This window comes from Ranitomeya imitator, chromosome 5 (assembly GCF_032444005.1).
Source record: "Ranitomeya imitator isolate aRanImi1 chromosome 5, aRanImi1.pri, whole genome shotgun sequence".
Lineage (NCBI taxonomy): Eukaryota > Metazoa > Chordata > Amphibia > Anura > Dendrobatidae > Ranitomeya > Ranitomeya imitator.
The window spans coordinates 181,608,061-181,629,595 of record NC_091286.1 but is presented as its reverse complement, the minus strand read 5'-3'; the positions used below and the strand labels follow the sequence as shown (position 1 = coordinate 181,629,595).

The 21,535-nt window shown below is 42.0% G+C and overlaps 1 protein-coding gene across 5 annotated transcripts in view; it reads right to left on the bottom strand.

The window, feature by feature from the left end:
• Positions 1–21,535, bottom strand: part of ZDHHC14 (zinc finger DHHC-type palmitoyltransferase 14) — a 650,690-nt gene that overhangs the window by 7,170 nt on the left and 621,985 nt on the right. Inside the window, exon 10 of one of the 5 annotated variants that reach the window (XM_069769392.1) lies at positions 20,512–20,851. The exons of the other annotated variants lie outside the window; for them this stretch is intronic. Within the exon in view, the coding sequence (XP_069625493.1) occupies positions 20,849–20,851 (3 nt within the window). The 3' untranslated portion in view covers positions 20,512–20,848. Of the gene's footprint in view, positions 1–20,511; positions 20,852–21,535 lie in introns of those variants that run through there. 5 annotated transcript variants of the gene reach the window in all.

Here is a 21,535-nt window from a genome sequence, read left to right as displayed (position 1 = left end):
CGTACCAAGGCCTTTCGCTACTATAGGTCTCAACGGGCCGATGTGGACTGCCTTCATTAAACGCACTTCTCGGCTAGCTCCTATCCGAAGTTTCTATCCACTTCCTACCCATTATATTATTTAGCTAATGCCCCAAATAAAACTAAAGGCGTGGCCATTTGTTTTAAGAGGTCTGTCTCCTTTGTCTTTAAATCTTTAGTTGCCAATAAAGAGGGTCGTTACTGAATAGTAACGGGCTCCATTTCGGACAAACTGATAACTATTGTCTCATATTATGCCCCTAATACCCATCCAACCGCCTTTTTCTCCCAGTTGTGTGAATTAATCACCGAGCACGCCCAGGGAACCACGATACTTTGTGGCGATTCTAACTGTATACTCAAACCTAATCTGGATAGGTCAACTAATGCACAATCCCTTGCTACTCCATCGCCACCTCCGTCAGTGGACTCAACCTCCCTTAATAAACTCCTTTCCCAATATCAATGGGTGGACCTGTGGAGGGACCTGCACTCTTCATTTAGAGACTACACGTATTTTTCCCCAAGACATTTAGTCCATACTAGAATAGACCATATATTTGCCCACCCATCCTTTATTCCTAACGTCTCTATTTCCATCCTTTCCACCCCATGGTCTGATCACTCCCCAATCATACTTATGTGTTCCACGCTACATCCTAAACCTCACTCATACAATTGGATCCTGAACGACTCTCTGCTCTCCTACCCTGACATCGCTCAAAAATTAAAAAGCCACCTCGAAGAATATTTTTCTTTAAATCTCCAATCAGCTTCTTCTCCAATTTCCTTATGGGAAGCTCATAAGGCAGTGCTGAGAGGTCTTTGTATTCAAGTGGCCTCCCGCAAGAAAAAAGAAAAACGTGCGAGAGTGGTGGAATTGGAGGACAGGGTATCAGCGCTTGAGACTCAGTTGAAGAATTCGTCATCCCCAGATATATACAAAGACCTCACCCATGCTCGAATTGAACTCGATTTTTGCCTATCCGAAGATGCAGACCAAGCTATACGCTGGTCCCAGCAACGATTTTATGCCCTCAATAATAAAAACAATTCTAACCTGGCACGACGGTTAAAATGTTTACCCCAACCCCGCCCCCCAGTAAGACTACATACTCCTTCAGAAATCACGTCCAACCCGCCAAAAATTACCCAACTGTTTCAGCAGAAATTAAAACAATTATATAGCACTAATACAGCTGTAAATTCTAAGGAGCAGGACGCTTTTTTAGACTCCGTTCCTCTCCCAGCTTTGGGCCCAAATTTGATTGAATCACTGAACCAACCTATTTCCTCTAACGACATAGAGTTGGCTATCCAACAATTGAAAGTCAATAAGAAGCCTGGCCCGGACGGATTTACAGCCTTATACTATAAAAAATATGCCCCACTCCTGATACCCCACCTTACCAATTACTTTAATTCTTTGAGAGACGGTAATAAACCTGGAGAGGCATCATTGATAGCGGCAGTGTCTATGATACCAAAGCCTAATTCTGATCAGTTAGTATGGTCCAATTATAGACCAATATCCCTAATCAACGTAGATCTTAAAATATTAGCTAAAATTTTATCTCAACGCTTAAACTCGGGTCTGGGAACCTTGATACATAAAGATCAGGTGGGTTTTGTTCCTAGAAGGCAAGCTTCCGATAATATAAGAAGTCTCTCATTTGCTGCATCACTGCAAACAGCGTAATATACCAAGCATGTTACTGTCGCTAGACATTAAAAAAGCCTTTGACTCCATTTCGTGGTCGTACCTGTTTGTGGTTTTGCGGAGATGGGGTTTTCCTAATCACTTCCTTACATGGATTCATGCCCTCTATAGCTCCCCTTCAGCATATGTACGACATAACAGCTTCTCTTCCACACGCTTTCCTATTCATAGAGGCACACGCCAAGGCTGTCCCTTATCACCCTTATTCCTTTTAGCTCTTGAGCCTCTGGCGATACATCTTTGACTCAACTCATCCATCCAAGGAGTTGCCATAGCATCAGTTCCCCATAAACTTTTCTTATTCGCTGACGATATGCTGCTCCTCCTAACGTCTCCTCGGTCATCCCTCCCAGCCCTACTGCAAACTCTTAACAGTTTTGAGTACATTTCAGGTCTGCAACTTAATCCCTCTAAATCCTACGCCATGAATATAACACTCCCTCCCTCCACTATTGCAACACTAAAACGAGATTTCACGTTCCAGTGGACCTCCAACCACTTGGACTACTTGGGAGTGAAACTCACTCCAGAATACAATGCATTATACTGTACGCAGCTAATTATCCTCATATGCTCCGAAAAATTAGATTAATGCTCCAGTCATGGAGCAAACTTCATCTTTCCTGGCTCGGCCGAGTGCGTGCATTAAAAATAACTATTCTCCCTAAACCACTTTACCTATTTTGGGTTGTGCCAGCCTCGGTTCCTACTCAATATCTTAAAATAGCCCAGCGAGCGATTAATACCTTTGTTTAGAGGGGCGGTCTCCCCAGGGTTAATAGAACCACTCCTTATCGTCACCGCCTAAAGGGTGGGTTGGGGGTCCCAAACCTCTCAAAATACTATCAAGCAGCCCAACTAGGTCAACTGACGTTATACCACGTCTACTCTGAATCCCCCCGTGACTAGCTCTAGAGGCCTCTGAACTCCACTCGACTACCCTTGATACAATACTCTGGACTCTCCCTACGCAGCGTAGAGAAATCACCAACCCCATCATGGTTCATTCTCTTAGAATTTGGGACTCATTAAAATATTCTGCACACTTAATTTCACCATTTCTACCCTTGGCCCCCCTGTGGGGTAATACCCAGTTCCTCCCGAGTGTGGAATCCCTCAGAGACTTCCGTCTATGGGTGGCAGCAGGAATAACGAGAATCCACCATCTCTTCAACGTGGATGGGATAATTCCGTTCTCTGTTTTGAGCGAAAAACACCATCTCCCACCTAGAGAAATATTTCGCTACTTACAACTTAAAAATTTTGTTCAATCTCTGCTAAGAAATTCCACCCCCCCCCTTACTCCTTCACCCCTTTTGAACAGAGATGCCGTCAAAACCCACATGCTCCAGGTATCATATCTCTTCTCTATTCACACATCAACTCACCAACCCACAGGCGGTGCCTGGGCTACACCACTCGCTGGGAGTCCGATATTGGTTCAACCCTGACGGACTCGGAGTGGGCCCAGATTTGGTCTTCCTCCACTGGAGGTATTCTAAACACCCTTATGCTAGAAACTAATTATAAAGTACTAACCAGATGGTAACTGACCCCAGCCAGGGTAGCAAAGGCAGTCGCTAACTACTCCCCAAACTGTTTTCGAGGATGCAGCTCCATAGGTGATATGCTTCATATCTGGTGGCTATGCCCAACTGTACGAAGGTTTTGGACCAGAGTATACTTCTTGATTCTCTCTATAACGAATATCAACCTTAAGAAGAACCCCTGGGAAGCTCTACTAAATAAGCGTATCCCCAATTTGCCCAGACATTCCCGAGCCCTTATTGCATTTATATTTTTAGCAGCTAAACAAACTATAGCTTCGGCTTGGAAAAAAAATAAACTTTGATCTTTCGGGAGTTAAATCTCGTCTATCATGGTACATGGTAAACGAAAATCTACCTGCCATACTTACCGACAAAGTGGACAGATTCGAATTTATTTGGCTCCCATGGGTGGACTATGCAAGCCATACCCCCTTCGCTATTCCGGTATCTCGGCTGTCCAACTCTAGTCCTCAGGCTTCTGACTAACTTACCCAATTGGGAAAGGATCTAACATAATCTCTCCACGAGTCTCCCATCCCTTCCCTTCCTCCCAGACCCTTGACCCCCACCTTGATGTTTTTTTCTTCTTTCTCTTCCCTCTGATGTTACTGAGTTAAGTTTACTGTTAGTTTACCGGAACATAATTGAAGGACAGTTACCCCTTCTTTATGGTGCAATGTAATTGATGATATCATTGTTCCTTCTTTTCCTGTACTACAGTGGGGCAAAAAAGTATTTAGTCAGTCAGCAATAGTGCAAGTTCCACCACTTAAAAAGATGAGAGGCGTCTGTAATTTACATCATAGGTAGACCTCAACTATGGGAAACAAACTGAGAAAAAAAAATCCAGAAAATCACATTGTCTGTTTTTTTAACATTTTATTTGCATATTATGGTGGAAAATAAGTATTTGGTCAGAAACAAAATTTCATCTCAATACTTTGTAATATATCCTTTGTTGGCAATGACAGAGGTCAAACGTTTTCTGTAAGTCTTCACAAGGTTGCCACACACTGTTGTTGGTATGTTGGCCCATTCCTCCATGCAGATCTCCTCTAGAGCAGTGATGTTTTTGGCTTTTCGCTTGGCAACACGGACTTTCAACTCCCTCCAAAGGTTTTCTATAGGGTTGAGATCTGGAGACTGGCTAGGCCACTCCAGGACCTTGAAATGCTTCTTACGAAGCCACTCCTTCGTTGCCCTGGCGTTGTGCTTTGGATCATTGTCATGTTGAAAGACCCAGCCACGTTTCATCTTCAATGCCCTTGCTGATGGAAGGAGGTTTGCACTCAAAATCTCACGATAAATGGCCCCATTCATTCTTTCATGTACCCGGATAAGTCGTCCTGGCCCCTTTGCAGAGAAACAGCCCCAAAGCATGATGTTTCCACCACCATGCTTTACAGTAGGTATGGTGTTTGATGGATGCAACTCAGTATTCTTTTTCCTCCAAACACAACAAGTTGTGTTTCTACCAAACAGTTCCAGTTTGGTTTCATCAGACCATAGGACATTCTCCCAAAGCTCCTCTGGATCATCCAAATGCTCTCTAGCAAACTTCAGACAGGCCCGGACATGTACTGGCTTAAGCAGTGGGACACGTCTGGCACTGCAGTATCTGAGTCCATTGTGGCGTAGTGTGTTACCTATGGTAGGCCTTGTTACATTGGTCCCAGCTCTCTGCAGTTCATTCACTAGGTCCCCCCGCGTGGTTCTGGGATTTTTGCTCACCGTTCTTGTGATCATTCTGACCCCACAGGGTGGGATTTTGCGTGGAGCCCCAGATCGAGGGAGATTATCAGTGGTCTTGTATGTCTTCCATTTTCTAATTATTGCTCCCACTGTTGATTTCTTCACTCCAAGCTGGTTGGCTATTGCAGATTCAGTCTTCCTAGCCTGGTGCAGGGCTACAATTTTGTTACTGGTGTCCTTTGACAGCTCTTTGGTCTTCACCATAGTGAAGTTTGGAGTCAGACTGTTTGAGGGTGTGCACAGGTGTCTTTTTATACTGATAACAAGTTTAAACAGGTGCCATTACTACAGGTAACGAGTGGAGGAAAGAGGAGACTCTTAAAGAAGAAGTTACAGGTCTGTGAGAGCCAGAAATCTTGATTGTTTGTTTCTGACCAAATACTTATTTTCCACCATAATATGCAAAAAAAATGATAAAAAAACAGACAATGTGATTTTCTGGATTTTTTTTTTCTCAGTTTGTCTCCCATAGTTGAGGTCTACCTATGATGTAAATTACAGACGCCTCTCATCTTTTTAAGTGGTGGAACTTGCACTATTGCTGACTGACTAAATACTTTTTTGCCCCACTGTATATATGTGAATTTCAATACAAATTTATTGTTCAAAAAAAAGAAGAGGGGCCAATACTGACCCCTGTGGTACCCCACTGCTAACCGCGACCCAGTCCGAGTGTGCTCCATTAATAACCACCCTTTGTTTCTATCCCTGAGCCAGCTCTCAACCCACTTACACATATTTTCCCCTATCCCATTATTCGCATTTTATGTATCAACCTTTTGTGTGGCACCGTATCAAAAGCTTTTGAAAAATCCATATACACTACATCCACTGGGGTCCCTTGGTCCAGTCCAGAAATTACCTCTTCATAGAAGCTGATCAGATTAGTCTGACATGAACGGTCCCTAGTAAACCAGTGCTGATACTGGGACATGAGGTTTTTCCTCTTCAGATACTCCAGTATAGCATCCCTTAGAATGCTCTCCAGGATTTTACCCACAGTAGAGGTTAAGCTTACTGCCCTATAATTTCTGAGTTCAGTATTTGTCCCCTTTTTGAATATTGGCACCACATTTGCTATACGCCAGTCCTGTGGTACAGACCCTGTTATTATGGACTCTTTAAAGATTAAAAATAATGCTCTATCAATGACTGTATTTAATTCCTGAACATACTGACCAGCAATTAGGTCATTAAACCATACGCTGAATCAAAAAGTGTTTATACTTTTTTTCTTACAAGGTTATAACTTTATTGAAATACACATTACACATAAAATTCATTTAAAACAATACCTCTGAACCCTCTGAACCACAATAATGTAAATAGCTGGCAGGTAAGCGTTTACAGCAAATATTATTATGCAGATCAACGATAAATCGAATGGAGAGTTTTAATTAGCTCTAATAGTTTTGCACCCTTGGGCCAAATATCCAACTTTTAGGCAACAATATACTATGCTGGAATTATAAATACTGTAATCTTTTTTCATGCATAATACACCTTGCTAGATAGACCGAAGGAGGAGGCAGAATAGATATATAGGTACAATTTATTTAGCCCACAATAGTGTAACACTGCTGTAAATAATTTAGCATCCCAAAATGACTGCAACTATATATTGGGCTGATACAGTATTCCACTGTCTAAGTGCTTTCCCCATTTGAATAAACGGAGCTATATGCAACGCAGTGCCATCAATCTATTCCACCAATATAACTCAGTACAATTCTATGTCCTCTGACAGATTGTCCTCATTGTTATTCAGATGAAAGGATACATAGATGTTCGCAAAACATTCCCAAGAGGAAGCTGTCGCGAAACGCGCGTCGGGGTCTGGAAAGGAGTAGCGTGCCACGCGGCTGACAAGCAAGGATCACCGATTCTCGGGGTAATATGCATTTGACTGGTTCTTTTAGTTTTGCGAACATCTATGTATCCTTTCATGGTGTTGGTAGCATCTGAATAACAATGAGGACAATCTGTCAGAGGACATAGAATTGTACTGAGTTATATTGGTGGAATAGATTGATGGCACTGTGTTGCATATAGCTCCGTTTATTCAAATGGGGAAAGCACTTAGACAGTGGAATACTGTATCAGCCCAATATATAGTTGCAGTCATTTTGGGATACTAAATTATTTACAGCAGTGTTACACTATTGTGGGCTAAATAATGAAAAGAGATTACAGTATTTATAATTCCAGCATAGTATATTGTTGCCTAAAAGGTGGATATTTGGCCCAAGGGTGCAAAACTATTAGAGCTAATTAAAACTCTCCATTCGATTTATCGTTGATCTGCATAATAATATTTGCTGTAAACGCTTACCTGCCAGCTATTTACATTATTGTGGTTCAGAGGTATTGTTTTAAATGAATTTTATGTGTAATGTGTATTTCAATAAAGTTATAACCTTTTCAGAAAAAAAGTATAAACACTTTTTGATTCAGCGTATGGTTTAATGACCTAATTGCTGGTCAGTATGTTCTTGTATTGAGTAAAGTGTTGCCCACCCCAAGTTTTGAGGGTATGGGCTTGGGTAGTATGTTTATGTACTTAATTCCTGCAGGAATCTGGGTGTATCCCATCCGGGCCCGGAGATTTGTCTATTTTAGTGATTTTTAGACGCCGACGTACTTCCTGCTGGGTTAATCAGGTGACATTTAATGGGGAATTTTTGTTATCACTGATCATATTGTCTGCCATGGAATTTTCTTGTGTAAATACTGATGAAAAAAAGTCATTTAGCATATTGTTTTTTTTCCTCATCCTCATCCACCATTTCACCTAGACTATTTTTAAGGGGGCCAACGCTATCATTTTTCAATTTCTTACTATTCACGTAGTTAAAGAATATTTGGGGATTATTTTTACTCTCTCTGGCAAGGAGTTTCTCCGTCTCAATCTTAGCTGCCTTGATTTGCTTTTTACAGAATTTATTTCATTTTCTGTAATTATTTAATGCCTCATCACTACCTACTTCCTTTAACCCCTTAATCCCATATGACGTACTATCCCGTCCAGGTGACCTGGGACTTAATTCCCAGGGAAGGGATAGTACGTCATATGCGATCGGCCGCGCTCACGGGGGGAGCGCGGCCGATCGCGGCCGGGTGTCAGCTGCCTATCGCAGCTGACATCCGGCACTATGTGCCAGGAGCGGTCACGGACCGCTCCCGGCACATTACCCCCAGCACACCGCGATCAAAGATGATCGCGGTGTGCCGGCGGTGCAGGGAAGCATCGCGCAGGGAGGGGGCTCCCTGCAGGCTTCCCTGAGACGATCGGTACACGGTGATGTGCTCACCATGTAACGAGCGTCTTCTCCCTGCAGTCCCCGGATCCACAAAGGCCGCCGGGCTGCATCCGGGTCCTGCAGGGAGCACTTCCGGGTCAGGATCAGGCTGCAGCTGCAGCTCTAATCCTGCCCGGCTGTATGTCAGATCACCGATCTAACAGAGTGCTGTGCACACTGTCAGATCGGTGATCTGTGATGTCCCCCCCTGGGACAAAGTGAAAAAGTAAAAAAAAAAATTTCCACACTTGTAAAAAAAAAAAAAAATTCCTAAATAAAGCAGAAAAAAAAAATATTATTCCCATAAATACATTTCTTTACATACATACATATTTAGTATCGCCGCGTCCGTAACGACCCGACCTATAAAACTGGCCCACTAGTTAACCCCTTCAGTGAACACCGTAAGAGAAAAAAAAAAAAAACGAGCCAAAAAACAACGCTTTATTATCATAACGCTGAACAAAAAGTGGAATAACACGCGATCAAAAAGACAGATATAAATAACCATGGTACCTCTGAAAACGACATCTTGTCCCGCAAAAAACGAGCCGCCATATAGCATCATAACCAAAAAAATAAAAAAGTTATAGTCCTCAGAATAAAGCGATGCCAAAATAATTATTTTTTCTATAAAATAGCTTTTATCGTATAAAAGCGCCAAAACATAAAAAAAATGATATAAATGAGGTATCGCTGTAATCGTACTGACCCGAAGAATAAAACTGCTTCATCAATTTTACCAAACGCGGAACGGTATAAACGCCTCCCCCAAAAGAAATTCATGAATAGCTGGTTTTTGGTCATTCTGCCTCACAAAAAATCGGAATAAAAAGCGATCAAAAACTGTCACATGTCCGAAAATGTAACCGATAAAAACGTCAACTCGTCCCGCAAAAAACAAGACCTCACATGACTCTGTGGACCAAAATATGGAAAAATTATAGGTCTCAAAATGTGGAGACGCAAAAACTTTTTTGCTGTAAAAAGCGTCTTTTAGTGTGTGACGGCTGCCAATCATAAAAATCCGATATAAAAAACGCTATAAAAGTAAATCAAACCCCCCTTCATCACCCCCTTAGTTAGGCTAGGTTCACATTGCGTTAATGGGTTAACGCTAACGGACAGCGTTGCACGGCGAAAATGTCACAATTAACGCCGTGCAACGGGTCCGTTAGCACAACCATTGACAGCAATGTGATTTTCGGGTGTAGCGCATCGCTAGAGCGTGCCATTTTCGCCTCGCGCTAGCAAGGTGCCATTCTTTTGTGGCGCGCCTCAGACGCTGCTTGCAGCGTCCGCGGCGCGCCCGAGGTCCGATCCCCGATCTTCCAGAGCGGGGACGTTAACGCGACCACTAAACACGACACCTAAAAAGACATTGCGTTAGCGCAATCCGCTAGTGCTAAACGGATTTCCCTAACGCAATGTGAACCTAGCCTTAGGGAAAAATAATAAAATTAAAAAAAATGTATTTATTTCCATTTTCCCGTTAGGGTTAGGGCTAGGGTTAGGGTTTGGATTACATTTACGGTTTGGATTAGGGTTGGGATTAGAATTAGGGGTGTGTCAGGGTTAGGTGTGTGGTTAGGGTTACAGTTGGGATTAGGGTTAGGGGTGTGTCAGGGTTAGGGGTGTGGTTAGGGTTACAGTTGGGATTAGGGTTAGGGGAGTGTTTGGATTAGGGTTTTCAGTTATAATTGGAGGTTTCCACTGTTTAGACACATCAGGGGCTCTCCAAACGCGACATGGCGTCCGATCTCAATTCCAGCCAATTCTGCATTGAAAAAGTAAAACAGTGCTCCTTCACTTCCGAGCTCTCTCGTGCGCCCAAACAGGGGTTTACCCCAACATATGGGGTATCATCGTACTCGAGACAAATTGGACAACAACTTTTTGGATCCAAGTTCTCTTGTTATCCTTGGGAAAATAAAAATTTGTGGGGCTAAAAATCATTTTTGTGGGAAAAAAAAGGATTTTTTATTTTCACGGCTCTGCGTTGTAAACTGTAGTGAAACACTTGGGGGTTCAAAGTTTTCACAACACATCTAGATAAGTTCCATGGGAGGTCTAGTTTCCAATATGGGGTAACTTGTGGGTGGTTTCTACTGTTTGGGCACATCAGGGGCTCTGCAAATGCAACGTGACGCCTGCAGACCAATCCATCTAAGTCTGCATTCCAAATGGCGCTCCTTCCCTTCCGAGCTCTGCCATGAGCCCAAACAGTGGTTCCCCCCCACATATGGGGTATCAGCGTACTCAGGACAAATTGGACAACAACTTTTGGGGTCCAATTTATTATGTTACCCTTGTGAAAATACAAAACTGGGGGCTAAAAAATAATTTTTGCGAAAAAAAAAAAAATTATTTTAACGGCTCTGCGTTATAAACTGTAGTGAAACACTTGGGGGTTCAAAGCTCTCAAAACACATCTAGATAAGTTTCTTAGAGGGTCTAGTTTCCAAAATGGTGTCACTTGTGGGGGGTTTTAATGTTTAGGCACATCAGGGGCTCTCCAAACCAACATGGCGTCCCATCTTAATTCCAGTCAATTTTGCATTGAAAAGTCAAATGGCGCTCCTTCCCTTCCGAGCTCTGCTATGCACCCAAAAAGTGGTTTACCCCCACATATGGGGTATCGTCGCACTCAGGACAAATTGCACAACAACTTTTGTGGTCTAATTTCTTCTCTTACCCTTGGGAAAATAAAAAATTGGGGGCGAAAAGATCATTTTTGTGAAAAAATAAGATTTTTTATTTTTACGGCTCTGCATTATAAACTTCTGTGAAGCACTTGTTGGGTCAAAGTGCTCACCACACATCTAGATAAGTTCCTTAAGGGGTCTACTTTCCAAAATGGTGTCACTTGTGAGGGGTTCCAATGTTTAGGCACATCAGGGGCTCTCTAAACGCAACATGGCATCCCATCTCAATTCCAGTCAATTTTGCATTGAAAAGTCAAATGGCGCTCCTTTCCTTCCGAGCTCTGCCATGCGCCCAAACAGTGGTTTACCCCCACATATGGGGTATCGTCGCACTCAGGACAAATTGCACAACAACTTTTGTGGTCTAATTTCTTCTCTTACCCTTGGGAAAATAAAAAATTGGTGGCGAAAAGATTATTTTTGTGAAAAAATATGATTTTTTATTATTACGGCTCTGCATTATAAACTTCTGTGAAGCACTTGTTGGGTCAAAGTGCTCACCACACCTCTAGATAAGTTCCTTAAGGGGTCTACTTTCCAAAATGGTGTCACTTGTGGGGATTTCAATGTTTAGGCACATCAGGGGCTCTCCAAACGCAACATGGCATCCCATCTCAATTCCAGTCAATTTTGCATTGAAAAGTAAAATGGCGCTCCTTCCCTTCCGAGCTCTGCCATACGCCCAAACAATGGTTTACACCCATATACGGGGTATCAGCGTACTCAGAACAAATTGGCCAACAATTTTTGAGGTCCAATTTCTTCTCTTACTCTTGGGAAAATAAAAAATTGGGGGCGAAAAGATCATTTTTGTGAAAAAATATGATTTTTTATTTTTACGGCTCTGCATTATAAACTTCTGTGAAGCAATTGGTGGGTCAAAGTGGTCACCACACATCTAGATAAGTTCCTTAGGGGGTCTACTTTCCAAAATGGTGTCACTTGTGGGGGGTTTCAATGTTTAGGCACATCAGTGGCTCTCCAAACGCAACATGGTGTCCCATCTCAATTCCTGTCAATTTTGCATTTAAAAGTCAAATGGCGCTCCTTTCCTTCCGAGCTCTGCCATGCGCCCAAACAGTGGTTTACCCCCACATATGGGGTATCAGCGTACTCAGTACAGATTGTACAACAATGTTTGGCATCCATTTTATCCTGTTACCCTTGGTAAAATAAAACAAATTGGAGCTGAAATACATTTTGTGTGATAAAAATTAAATATTCATTTTTATTTAAACATTCCAAAAATTCCTGTGAAACCCCTGAAGGGTTAATAAACTTCTTGAATGTGGTTTTGAGCACCTTGAGGGGTGCAGTTTTTAGAATGGTGTCACACTTGGGTATTTTCTATCATATAGACCCCTCAAAATGACATCAAATGAGATGTGGTCCCTAAAAAAAATGGTGTTGTAAAAATGAGAAATTGCTGGTCAACTTTTAACCCTTATAACTCCCTAATAAAAAAAAATTTTGGTTCCAAAATTGTGCTGATGTAAAGTAGACATGTGGGAAATGTTACTTATTAAGTATTTTGCGTGACATATCTCTGTGATTTAAGGGCATAAAAATTTAAAGTTGGAAAATTGCGAAATTTTCTAAATTTTCACCAAATTTCCGTTTTTTTCACAAATAAACGCAAGTTACAGTGGGGCAAAAAAGTATTTAGTCAGTCAGCAATAGTGCAAGTTCCACCACTTAAAAAGATGAGAGGCGTCTGTAATTTACATCATAGGTAGACCTCAACTATGGGAGACAAACTGAGAAAAAAAAATCCAGAAAATCACATTGTCTGTTTTTTTATCATTTTTTTTGCATTTTATGGTGGAAAATAAGTATTTGGTCAGAAACAAACAATCAAGATTTCTGGCTCTCACAGACCTGTAACTTCTTCTTTAAGAGTCTCCTCTTTCCTCCACTCATTACCTGTAGTAATGGCACCTGTTTAAACTTGTTATCAGTATAAAAAGACACCTGTGCACACCCTCAAACAGTCTGACTCCAAATTCCACTATGGTGAAGACCAAAGAGCTGTCAAAGGACACCAGAAACAAAATTGTAGCCCTGCACCAGGCTGGGAAGACTGAATCTGCAATAGCCAACCAGCTTGGAGTGAAGAAATCAACAGTGGGAGCAATAATTAGAAAATGGAAGACATACAAGACCACTGATAATCTCCCTCGATCTGGGGCTCCACGCAAAATCCCACCCCGTGGGGTCAGAATGATCACAAGAACGGTGAGCAAAAATCCCAGAACCACGCAGGGGGACCTAGTGAATGAACTGCAGAGAGCTGGGACCAATGTAACAAGGCCTACCATGAGTAACACACTACGCCACCATGGACTCAGATCCACGTGTCCCACTGCTTAAGCCAGTACATGTCCGGTCCCGTCTGAAGTTTGCTAGAGAGCATTTGGATGATCCAGAGGAGTTTTGGGAGAATGTCCTATGGTCTGATGAAACCAAACTGGAACTGTTTGGTAGAAACACAACTTGTCGTGTTTGGAGGAAAAAGAATACTGAGTTGCATCCATCAAACACCATACCTACTGTAAAGCATGGTGGTGGAAACACCATGCTTTGGGGCTGTTTCTCTGCAAAGGGGCCAGGACGACTGATCCGGGTACATGAAAGAATGAATGGGGCCATGTATCGTGAGATTTTGAGTGCAAACCTCCTTCCATCAGCAAGGGCATTGAAGATGAAACGTGGCTGGGTCTTTCAACATGACAATGATCCAAAGCACACCGCCAGGGCAACGAAGGAGTGGCTTCGTAAGAAGCATTTCAAGGTCCTGGAGTGGCCTAGCCAGTCTCCAGATCTCAACCCTATAGAAAACCTTTGGAGGGAGTTGAAAGTCCGTGTTGCCAAGCGAAAAGCCAAAAACATCACTGCTCTAGAGGAGATCTGCAGGGAGGAATGGGCCAACATACCAACAACAGTGTGTGGCAACCTTGTGAAGACTTACAGAAAACGTTTGACCTCTGTCATTGCCAACAAAGGATATATTACAAAGTATTGAGATGAAATTTTGTTTCTGACCAAATACTTATTTTCCACCATAATATGCAAATAAAATGTTAAAAAAACAGACAATGTGATTTTCTGGATTTTTTTTTCTCAGTTTGTCTCACATAGTTGAGGTCTACCTATGATGTAAATTACAGACGCCTCTCATCTTTTTAAGTGGTGGAACTTGCACTATTGCTGACTGACTAAATACTTTTTTGCCCCACTGTATATCGAATACATGTTACTACTAAAATGAAGTACAATATGTCACGAGAAAACAATGTCAGAATCGCCAAGATCCGTTGAAGCGTTCCAGAGTTATAACCTCATAAAGGGACAGTGGTCAGAATTGTAAAAATTGGCCCGGTCATTAACGTGCAAACCACCCTCGGGGCTTAAGGGGTTAATTCTCTAAATGCTTTCTTTTTGTCACTTGTTGCGCCCCTTACAGCTCTATATAGCCAAATTGGTTTCCTCCTATTTCTAGTATGTTTATTCCCATACGGTATATACTGTGCACAGGTCCTATCCAGGATGCTAATAAATGTCTCCCATTTTCTTTGTGTATTTTTATGTCTCAGGATATCGTCCCAGTTAATTGCACCAAGATCCTCTCTCATCCGTTGAAAATTTTCCTTCCTGAAGTTTAGTGTCCTTGTAACCCCTCTACTACACATCTTATTAAAGGATACATGAAAACTTATTATTTTGTGATCACTATCCCCCAACCCTTATATTTGCTTTGCGGTCTGGCCTGTTGGTTAATATTAGGTCCAGCAGTGCCCCCCTTCTTGTTGGGTCCTGAACAAATTGTGAAAGGTAATTTTCTCTCATAGTTGTCAAAAACCGATTACCTTTGCTGTTTCTGTCCCCCAATCTATTTCAGGGTAGTTGAAGTCCCCCATAATAATGACTTCTCCTTGATTCGCAGCTTCATCTATTTGCTTTATGAGGATATTCTTCATTGCTTCCATTATTTTTGGAGACTTATAACACACCCCTATCAGTAATTTATTATTTTTCCCCCTCCCCTTATCTCCACCCACAGGGGCTCTACATTTTCAATAGATTCGCCTATATTATCACGCAGGATGGGTTTTAAGGATGATTTTACATATAGACACACCCCTCCTCCTCGCTTATCCGTTTGGTCATATCTGAACAGACTATAACCCTGCAAGTTAACAGCCCAGTCATGGCTCTCATCCAGCCATGTTTCAGATATTGCCACCATGTCATAATTATGCTCCAACACCATTAATTCTAATCCGTCCATTTTGTTGGCAAGGCTTCTGGCATTAGTATACATACAATTGATGTATCTCTCTGCACCTCTATTCTTTCTTAAATTATTAATTGATTTAACCCCACCCCCCATGCCACCGCCACCCCCAACTTCCTTATTTGTGCCCAGGTCTCTATCTGCACTATCTTCCCCTCCTATAAAATGAATACCCTCCCCCCATTCCCTAGTTTAAACACTCCTCCAACCTTCTAGCCATTTTCTCCCCCAGCACAGCTGCACCTTCCCCATTGAGGTGCAGCCCGTCCCTAGCGTAGAGCCTGTAGCCAACTGAGAAGTCGACCCAGTTCTGCAGGAACCCAAACCCCTACTTCCTACACCAATTCTTGAGCCACTTATTAACCTCCCTAATCTCCCGTTGCCTCTCTGGCGTGGCACGTGGTACAGGCAGTATTTCGGAAAATACCACGCTGGAGGTCCTTGCTTTCAGCTTGCAGACTAATTCCCTGAAATTGTTTTTAAGAATCTTCCACCTACCTCTAACTTTGTCATTTGTGCCAATGTGCACCATGACCGCTGGGTCCTCACCAGCCCCTCCCAGTAATCTGTCCACCCGATCAGCAATGTGTCGGACTCGAGCGCCAGGTAGGCAGCACACCGTTCGATGATCCTTGTCTTTGTGTCAGATTGCCCTATTTGTTCCCCTAATAATTGAGTCCCCCACTACCAGTACCTGTCTGGCCTGCCCTGCTCTCCTATTTCCCTCCTTACTGGAGCAGTCACTCCTCTGGCTTTCAGAGGACATGCCTTGCTGCAGCAGTGCTACCCCTGTACTGGCACCCCCCTCATCTGCCAACTTAGCAAACTTATTGGGGTGTGCCAGGTCAGGACTAGCCTCCCTGGCACTCTTCCCTCTACCCGGCCTTCTAACTGTCACCCAGCTTGCTGCTTCACTGTCCTGCAGCTCCTTCCTACCATCCCCCGCCTCTTCTATCCCATTGAGCGTCTGCTCAGTGAGCAGAAGACTCCTATCCATATTGTCTATGGATCTCAGTGTTGCCAGCTGCACATTTAGTTTCAGAATCTGGGTTTCCAAATGCACAATGTGCTCACATCTCGCACAGCAGTATGCACCCTTGCCCGGCTGCTGAAGGATTGCATACATGTGGCAAGATGTGGATGGCATTAACAATAGTGGAGCACATTTCCTAATGGGGATTGCACCACAAAGAAAGGTTAAATAAAAAATAAATGCAAAGTATCAATAAAACACAGACAGCAATTCAATAATTCCTCCCTTGGAAACTCCCTGAATCCAAAGTCACTGAATCACAAGTCACACTTACCGCCGTTCACACTTACGCTCAGGTCACACTCTGCTCGTTCACACTCGCTAAGCTGAAGATTTCAAGATTTTTTTTCCTCTTTCCCCTCAGCAGCAATCCACCTTGCTGTTTAATGCACTTTCAAAAAAAGCGTGAACTAGGACTCTCTCTCCTATATCTCCATTGAGATTCTGTAATGTGGTTGTTTTTTAGGTATAAAACCAAGATGTCACCTTCCTATAACTCATGTGAACTTCACTCTGATCCCCAATAGGGTCTTCTGGTGCTTGGTTAACTTGAATTGTGGGGATTTTGGGTGTAGAGGCTACTAGATAATGTAAAATGTATCTGTACTACAGCCATCTGAATACAATGCATTTTGCACTAAAATTAAATATACGTGCATTATTTATCACTGTTAAAAGGCAATATATTTGTAGCCTCATCTAGCTGCGCAACGGGTTTATGCAATGCATGTTTTTTTCTGACTTCCAATGTCTAGTAAGTGGCTATATAAATTAAATGTTCAGGAACAGTCATAATACAGGTCCTTCTCAAAAAATTAGCATATAGTGTTAAATTTCATTATTTACCATAATGTAATGATTACAATTAAACTTTCATATATTATAGATTCATTATCAAACTGAAACTTGTCAGGTCTTTTATTGTTTTAATACTGATGATTTTGGCATACAACTCCTGATAACCAAAAAAACCTGTCTCAATAAATTAGCATATTTCACCCATCCAATCAAATAAAAGTGTTTTTTAATAACAAACAAAAAAACCATCAAATAATAATGTTCAGTTATGCACTCAATACTTGGTCGGGAATCCTTTGGCAGAAATGACTGCTTCAATGCGGCGTGGCATGGAGGCAATCAGCCTGTGACACTGCTGAGATGTTATGGAGGCCCAGGATGCTTCAATAGCGGCCTTAAGCTCATCCAGAGTGTTGGGTCTTGCGTCTCTCAACTTTCTCTTCACAATATCCCACAGATTCTCTATGGGGTTCAGGTCAGGAGAGTTGGCAGGCCAATTGAGCACAGTAATACCATGGTCAGTAAACCATTTACCAGTGGTTTTGGCACTGTGAGCAGGTGCCAGGTCGTGCTGAAAAATGAAATCTTCATCTCCATAAAGCATTTCAGCCGATGGAAGCATGAAGTGCTCCAAAATCTCCTGATAGCTAGCTGCATTGACCCTGCCCTTGATGAAACACAGTGGACCAACACCAGCAGCTGACATGGCACCTGACACCATCACTGACTGTGGGTACTTGACACTGGACTTCAGGCATTTTGGCATTTCCTTCTCCCCAGTCTTCCTCCAGACTCTTGCACCTTGATTTCCGAATGACATGCAAAATTTGCTTTCATCAGAAAAAAGTACTTGGGACCACTTAGCAACAGTCCAGTGCTGCTTCTCTGTAGCCCAGGTCAGGCGCCTCTGCCGCTGTTTATGGTTCAAAAGTGGCTTTACCTGGGGAATGCGGCACCTGTAGCCCATTTCCTGCACACGCCTGTGCACGGTGGCTCTGGATGTTTCCACACCAGACTCAGTCCACTGCTTCCTCAGGTTCCCCAAGGTCTGGAATCGGTCCTTCTCCACAATCTTCCTCAGGGTCCGGTCTCCTCTTCTCGTTGTACAGCGTTTTCTGCCACATTGTTTCCTTCCAACAGACTTACCATTGAGGTGCCTTGATACAGCACTCTGGGAACAGCCTATTTGTTGAGAAATTTCTTTCTGGGTCTTACCCTCTTGCTTGAGGGTGTCAATGATGGCCTTCTTGACATCTGTCAGGTCGCTAGTCTTACCCATGATGGGGGTTTTGAGTAATGAACCAGGCAGGGAGTTTATAAAAGCCTCAGGTATCTTTTGCATGTGTTTAGAGTTAATTAGTTGATTCAGAAGATTAGGGTAATAGGTCGTTTAGAGAACCTTTTCTTGATATGCTAATTTATTGAGACAGGTTTTTTGGGTTATCAGGAGTTGTATGCCAAAATCATCAGTATTAAAACAATAAAAGACCTGACAAATTTCAGTTGGTGGATAATGAATCTATAATATATGAAAGTTTAATTGTAATCATTACATTATGGTAAATAATGAAATTTAACACTATATGCTAATTTTTTGAGAAGGACCTGTATAATTCTTTTACTGCATCCCATTATTTTATTTGCCTTTGTAGCAGCTGCCTGACACTGGCCACTAAATGTGAGTCTGTCATCCACCCAGGTCGCTTTCATTGACAGTTTTGCCCAGAGTTTTAGAATTAAGTACATAGTTATACATCTTATTACTTCTACCCAAGTGCATTACCTTACATTTATCCCCATTAAAGCTCATTTGCCATTTATCAGCCCAAGCTTCTAGTTTACATAAATCATCCTGTAATATAAAACTGTCCTCCTCTGTATTGATTACTATGCAGAGCTTAGTGTCATCTGCAAAAATTGAAATTCTGTGCTCAATGCCTCCTACAAGGTCATTAATAAATATGTTAAAAGAGGGCCCAATACTGACCCCTGTGGTACCCCACTGCTAACCGCGACCCAGTCCGAGTGTGCTCCATAAATAACCACCCTTTGTTTCCTATCCCTGAGCCAGCTCTCAACCCACTTACACATATATTCCCCTATCCCCATTATTCTCATTTTATGTATCAACCTTTTGTGTGGCATCGTATCAAAAGCTTTTGAAAAGTCCATATACACTACGTCTACTGGGTTCCCTTGGTCCAATCCGGAACTTACCTCTTCATAGAAATTGATCAGATTAGTCTGACAGGAACAGTCCCTAGTAAACCCATGTTGATATTGGGTCTTGAGGTTATTCCTCTTCAGATACTCCAGCATAGCATCCCTTAGAATGCCCTCCAGGATTTTACCCACAGTAAAGGTTAAGCTTACTGGCCTATAATATCAGAGTTCAGTTTTTGTCCCCATTTTGAATATTGGCACCACATTTGCTATACGCCAGTCCTGTGGTACAGACCCTGTTATTATGGAGTCTTTAAAGATTAAAAATAATGGTCTATCAATGACCTTACTTAATTCCTGCAGTCCTCGGGGGTGTATCCCATGCAGGCCCGAAGATTTGTCAATTTTAGTGATTTTTAGACACCGCCGTACTTCCTGCTGGGTTAAGCAGGTGACATTTAATGGGGAATTTTTGTTATCACTGATCAGATAGTCTGCCATGGGATTTTCTTGTGTAAATACTGATGAAAAAATGTAATTTAGCATATTGGCTTTTTCCTCATCCACCATTTCACCCAGACTATTTTTAAGGGGGCCAACACTATCATTTTTTAGTTTCTTACTATTTAAGTGGTTAAAGAATATTTTGGGATTATTTTTACTCTCTCTTGCTATGAGTTTCTCTGTCTCAATTTTTTGATTTTTTTTTGCTTTTTACAGAATTTATTTAATTTAAGTCACATGCTGTCCATTTCGTTGTGATCCCCCTTGAGATTATTCTACTCCTTCATTGGAGGCAAGCTGTGTTTAATTAAACTAATAGGACTTGATTTGGAAAGGCACACATCTGTCTATGTAAGAACTCACAGCTCATAGTGCATGTCACACCAAATGAGAATCATGAGGTCAAAGGAAGAATGGCAGAGGATCCCAAAATCCAGGTGTGAAAAACTTGTTGCATCATTCCCAAGAAGATTCATGGCTGTACTAGTTCAAAAGGGTGCTTCTACTCAATACTGAGCAAATGGTCTGAATACTTGTAACCATGTGATATTTTTTTTTTAATGCATTACCATAAATTACTACATTTGATTTTTTTTTTCAGTCAAGATGGGGTGCAGAGTGTCTGAAGGGTCTGAATACTTTCCGTACCCACTGTAAATAAGCATAAGCAAAATTGAGTTACTGAGCACTGGATAGTTTTTATTCCTGACCGAATTTGAAAACTACAGCGATTTTGCAAATCTGCGTCATGTCCATTCTTTCAGCATTTCAACATCGTTTTCACCTATAGAAAACATTAAGTATAACATCTGTGCTGCAATTTTGTTGAATAAAACTAGATTTATTCATGTACTGTAAAAAAATAACGAGTAGTCCACCTGAAAAATCCAGCAAAATACAAAACAGCCATTTGCTCAGTTTTATACAGGGTTTGGCAGCAGAAAAAAAAAACTGGAAAAATGCCTTCAGGTAAGATATTCTTGCAGCGTTTATTTCTACAGCGAAATCCATCACTACAACAAAAGAAAAAAGAAAAATAAGTGCCAAAACCCCACATGTAAATATAGCCTAAAGCACTCAGTGGTTTGTTCTGAATATACACGCTGTCACTGTAATTTCATAGAGATGAGAAGGAATTTGAACAAGCACACAGCTCTTAAAAGTGAGAGCACGATTAGTACCATTTTGGAAGAAAATTCCTCTGGGATGCTGATTTTTAAACATTTATAACAGCAGCTTGTTAGGAGCTGGGAGGGATGTGAGCAGCTAACTACAACATAGAAATATATGATAAATGGGCTGTAGAGCAGAGTCTAGTTAAAGGGAAGGTGCCACGTTTTAATATTGTAAAAAAAACAAAAACCTCTTTAATTCCTTATTTTTATAAGTTATTTTCAAGTGCATAGTATTTATTGTTTTTTTATATTCATTTTTTTTCTGCCACTGGGCGCCACCATTTTCATTTGCAGGACTGTAAGTGTAGCTGCACGATACTTAGGCTACGTTCACATTAGCGTCATGCGACGCTGCGTCGTCGATGCACGACAACGCATGCGTCATGCGCCCCTATCTTTATCATTGGGGACGCATGCGTTGCGTTGTCGTGCGTTTTTGTAAAAACGCACGACGCATGCGTCGTTTCACCGCACCTGGGTGGCGTCGGAGACGCTACATGTTGCATTTTTGTAGCGTCTAAA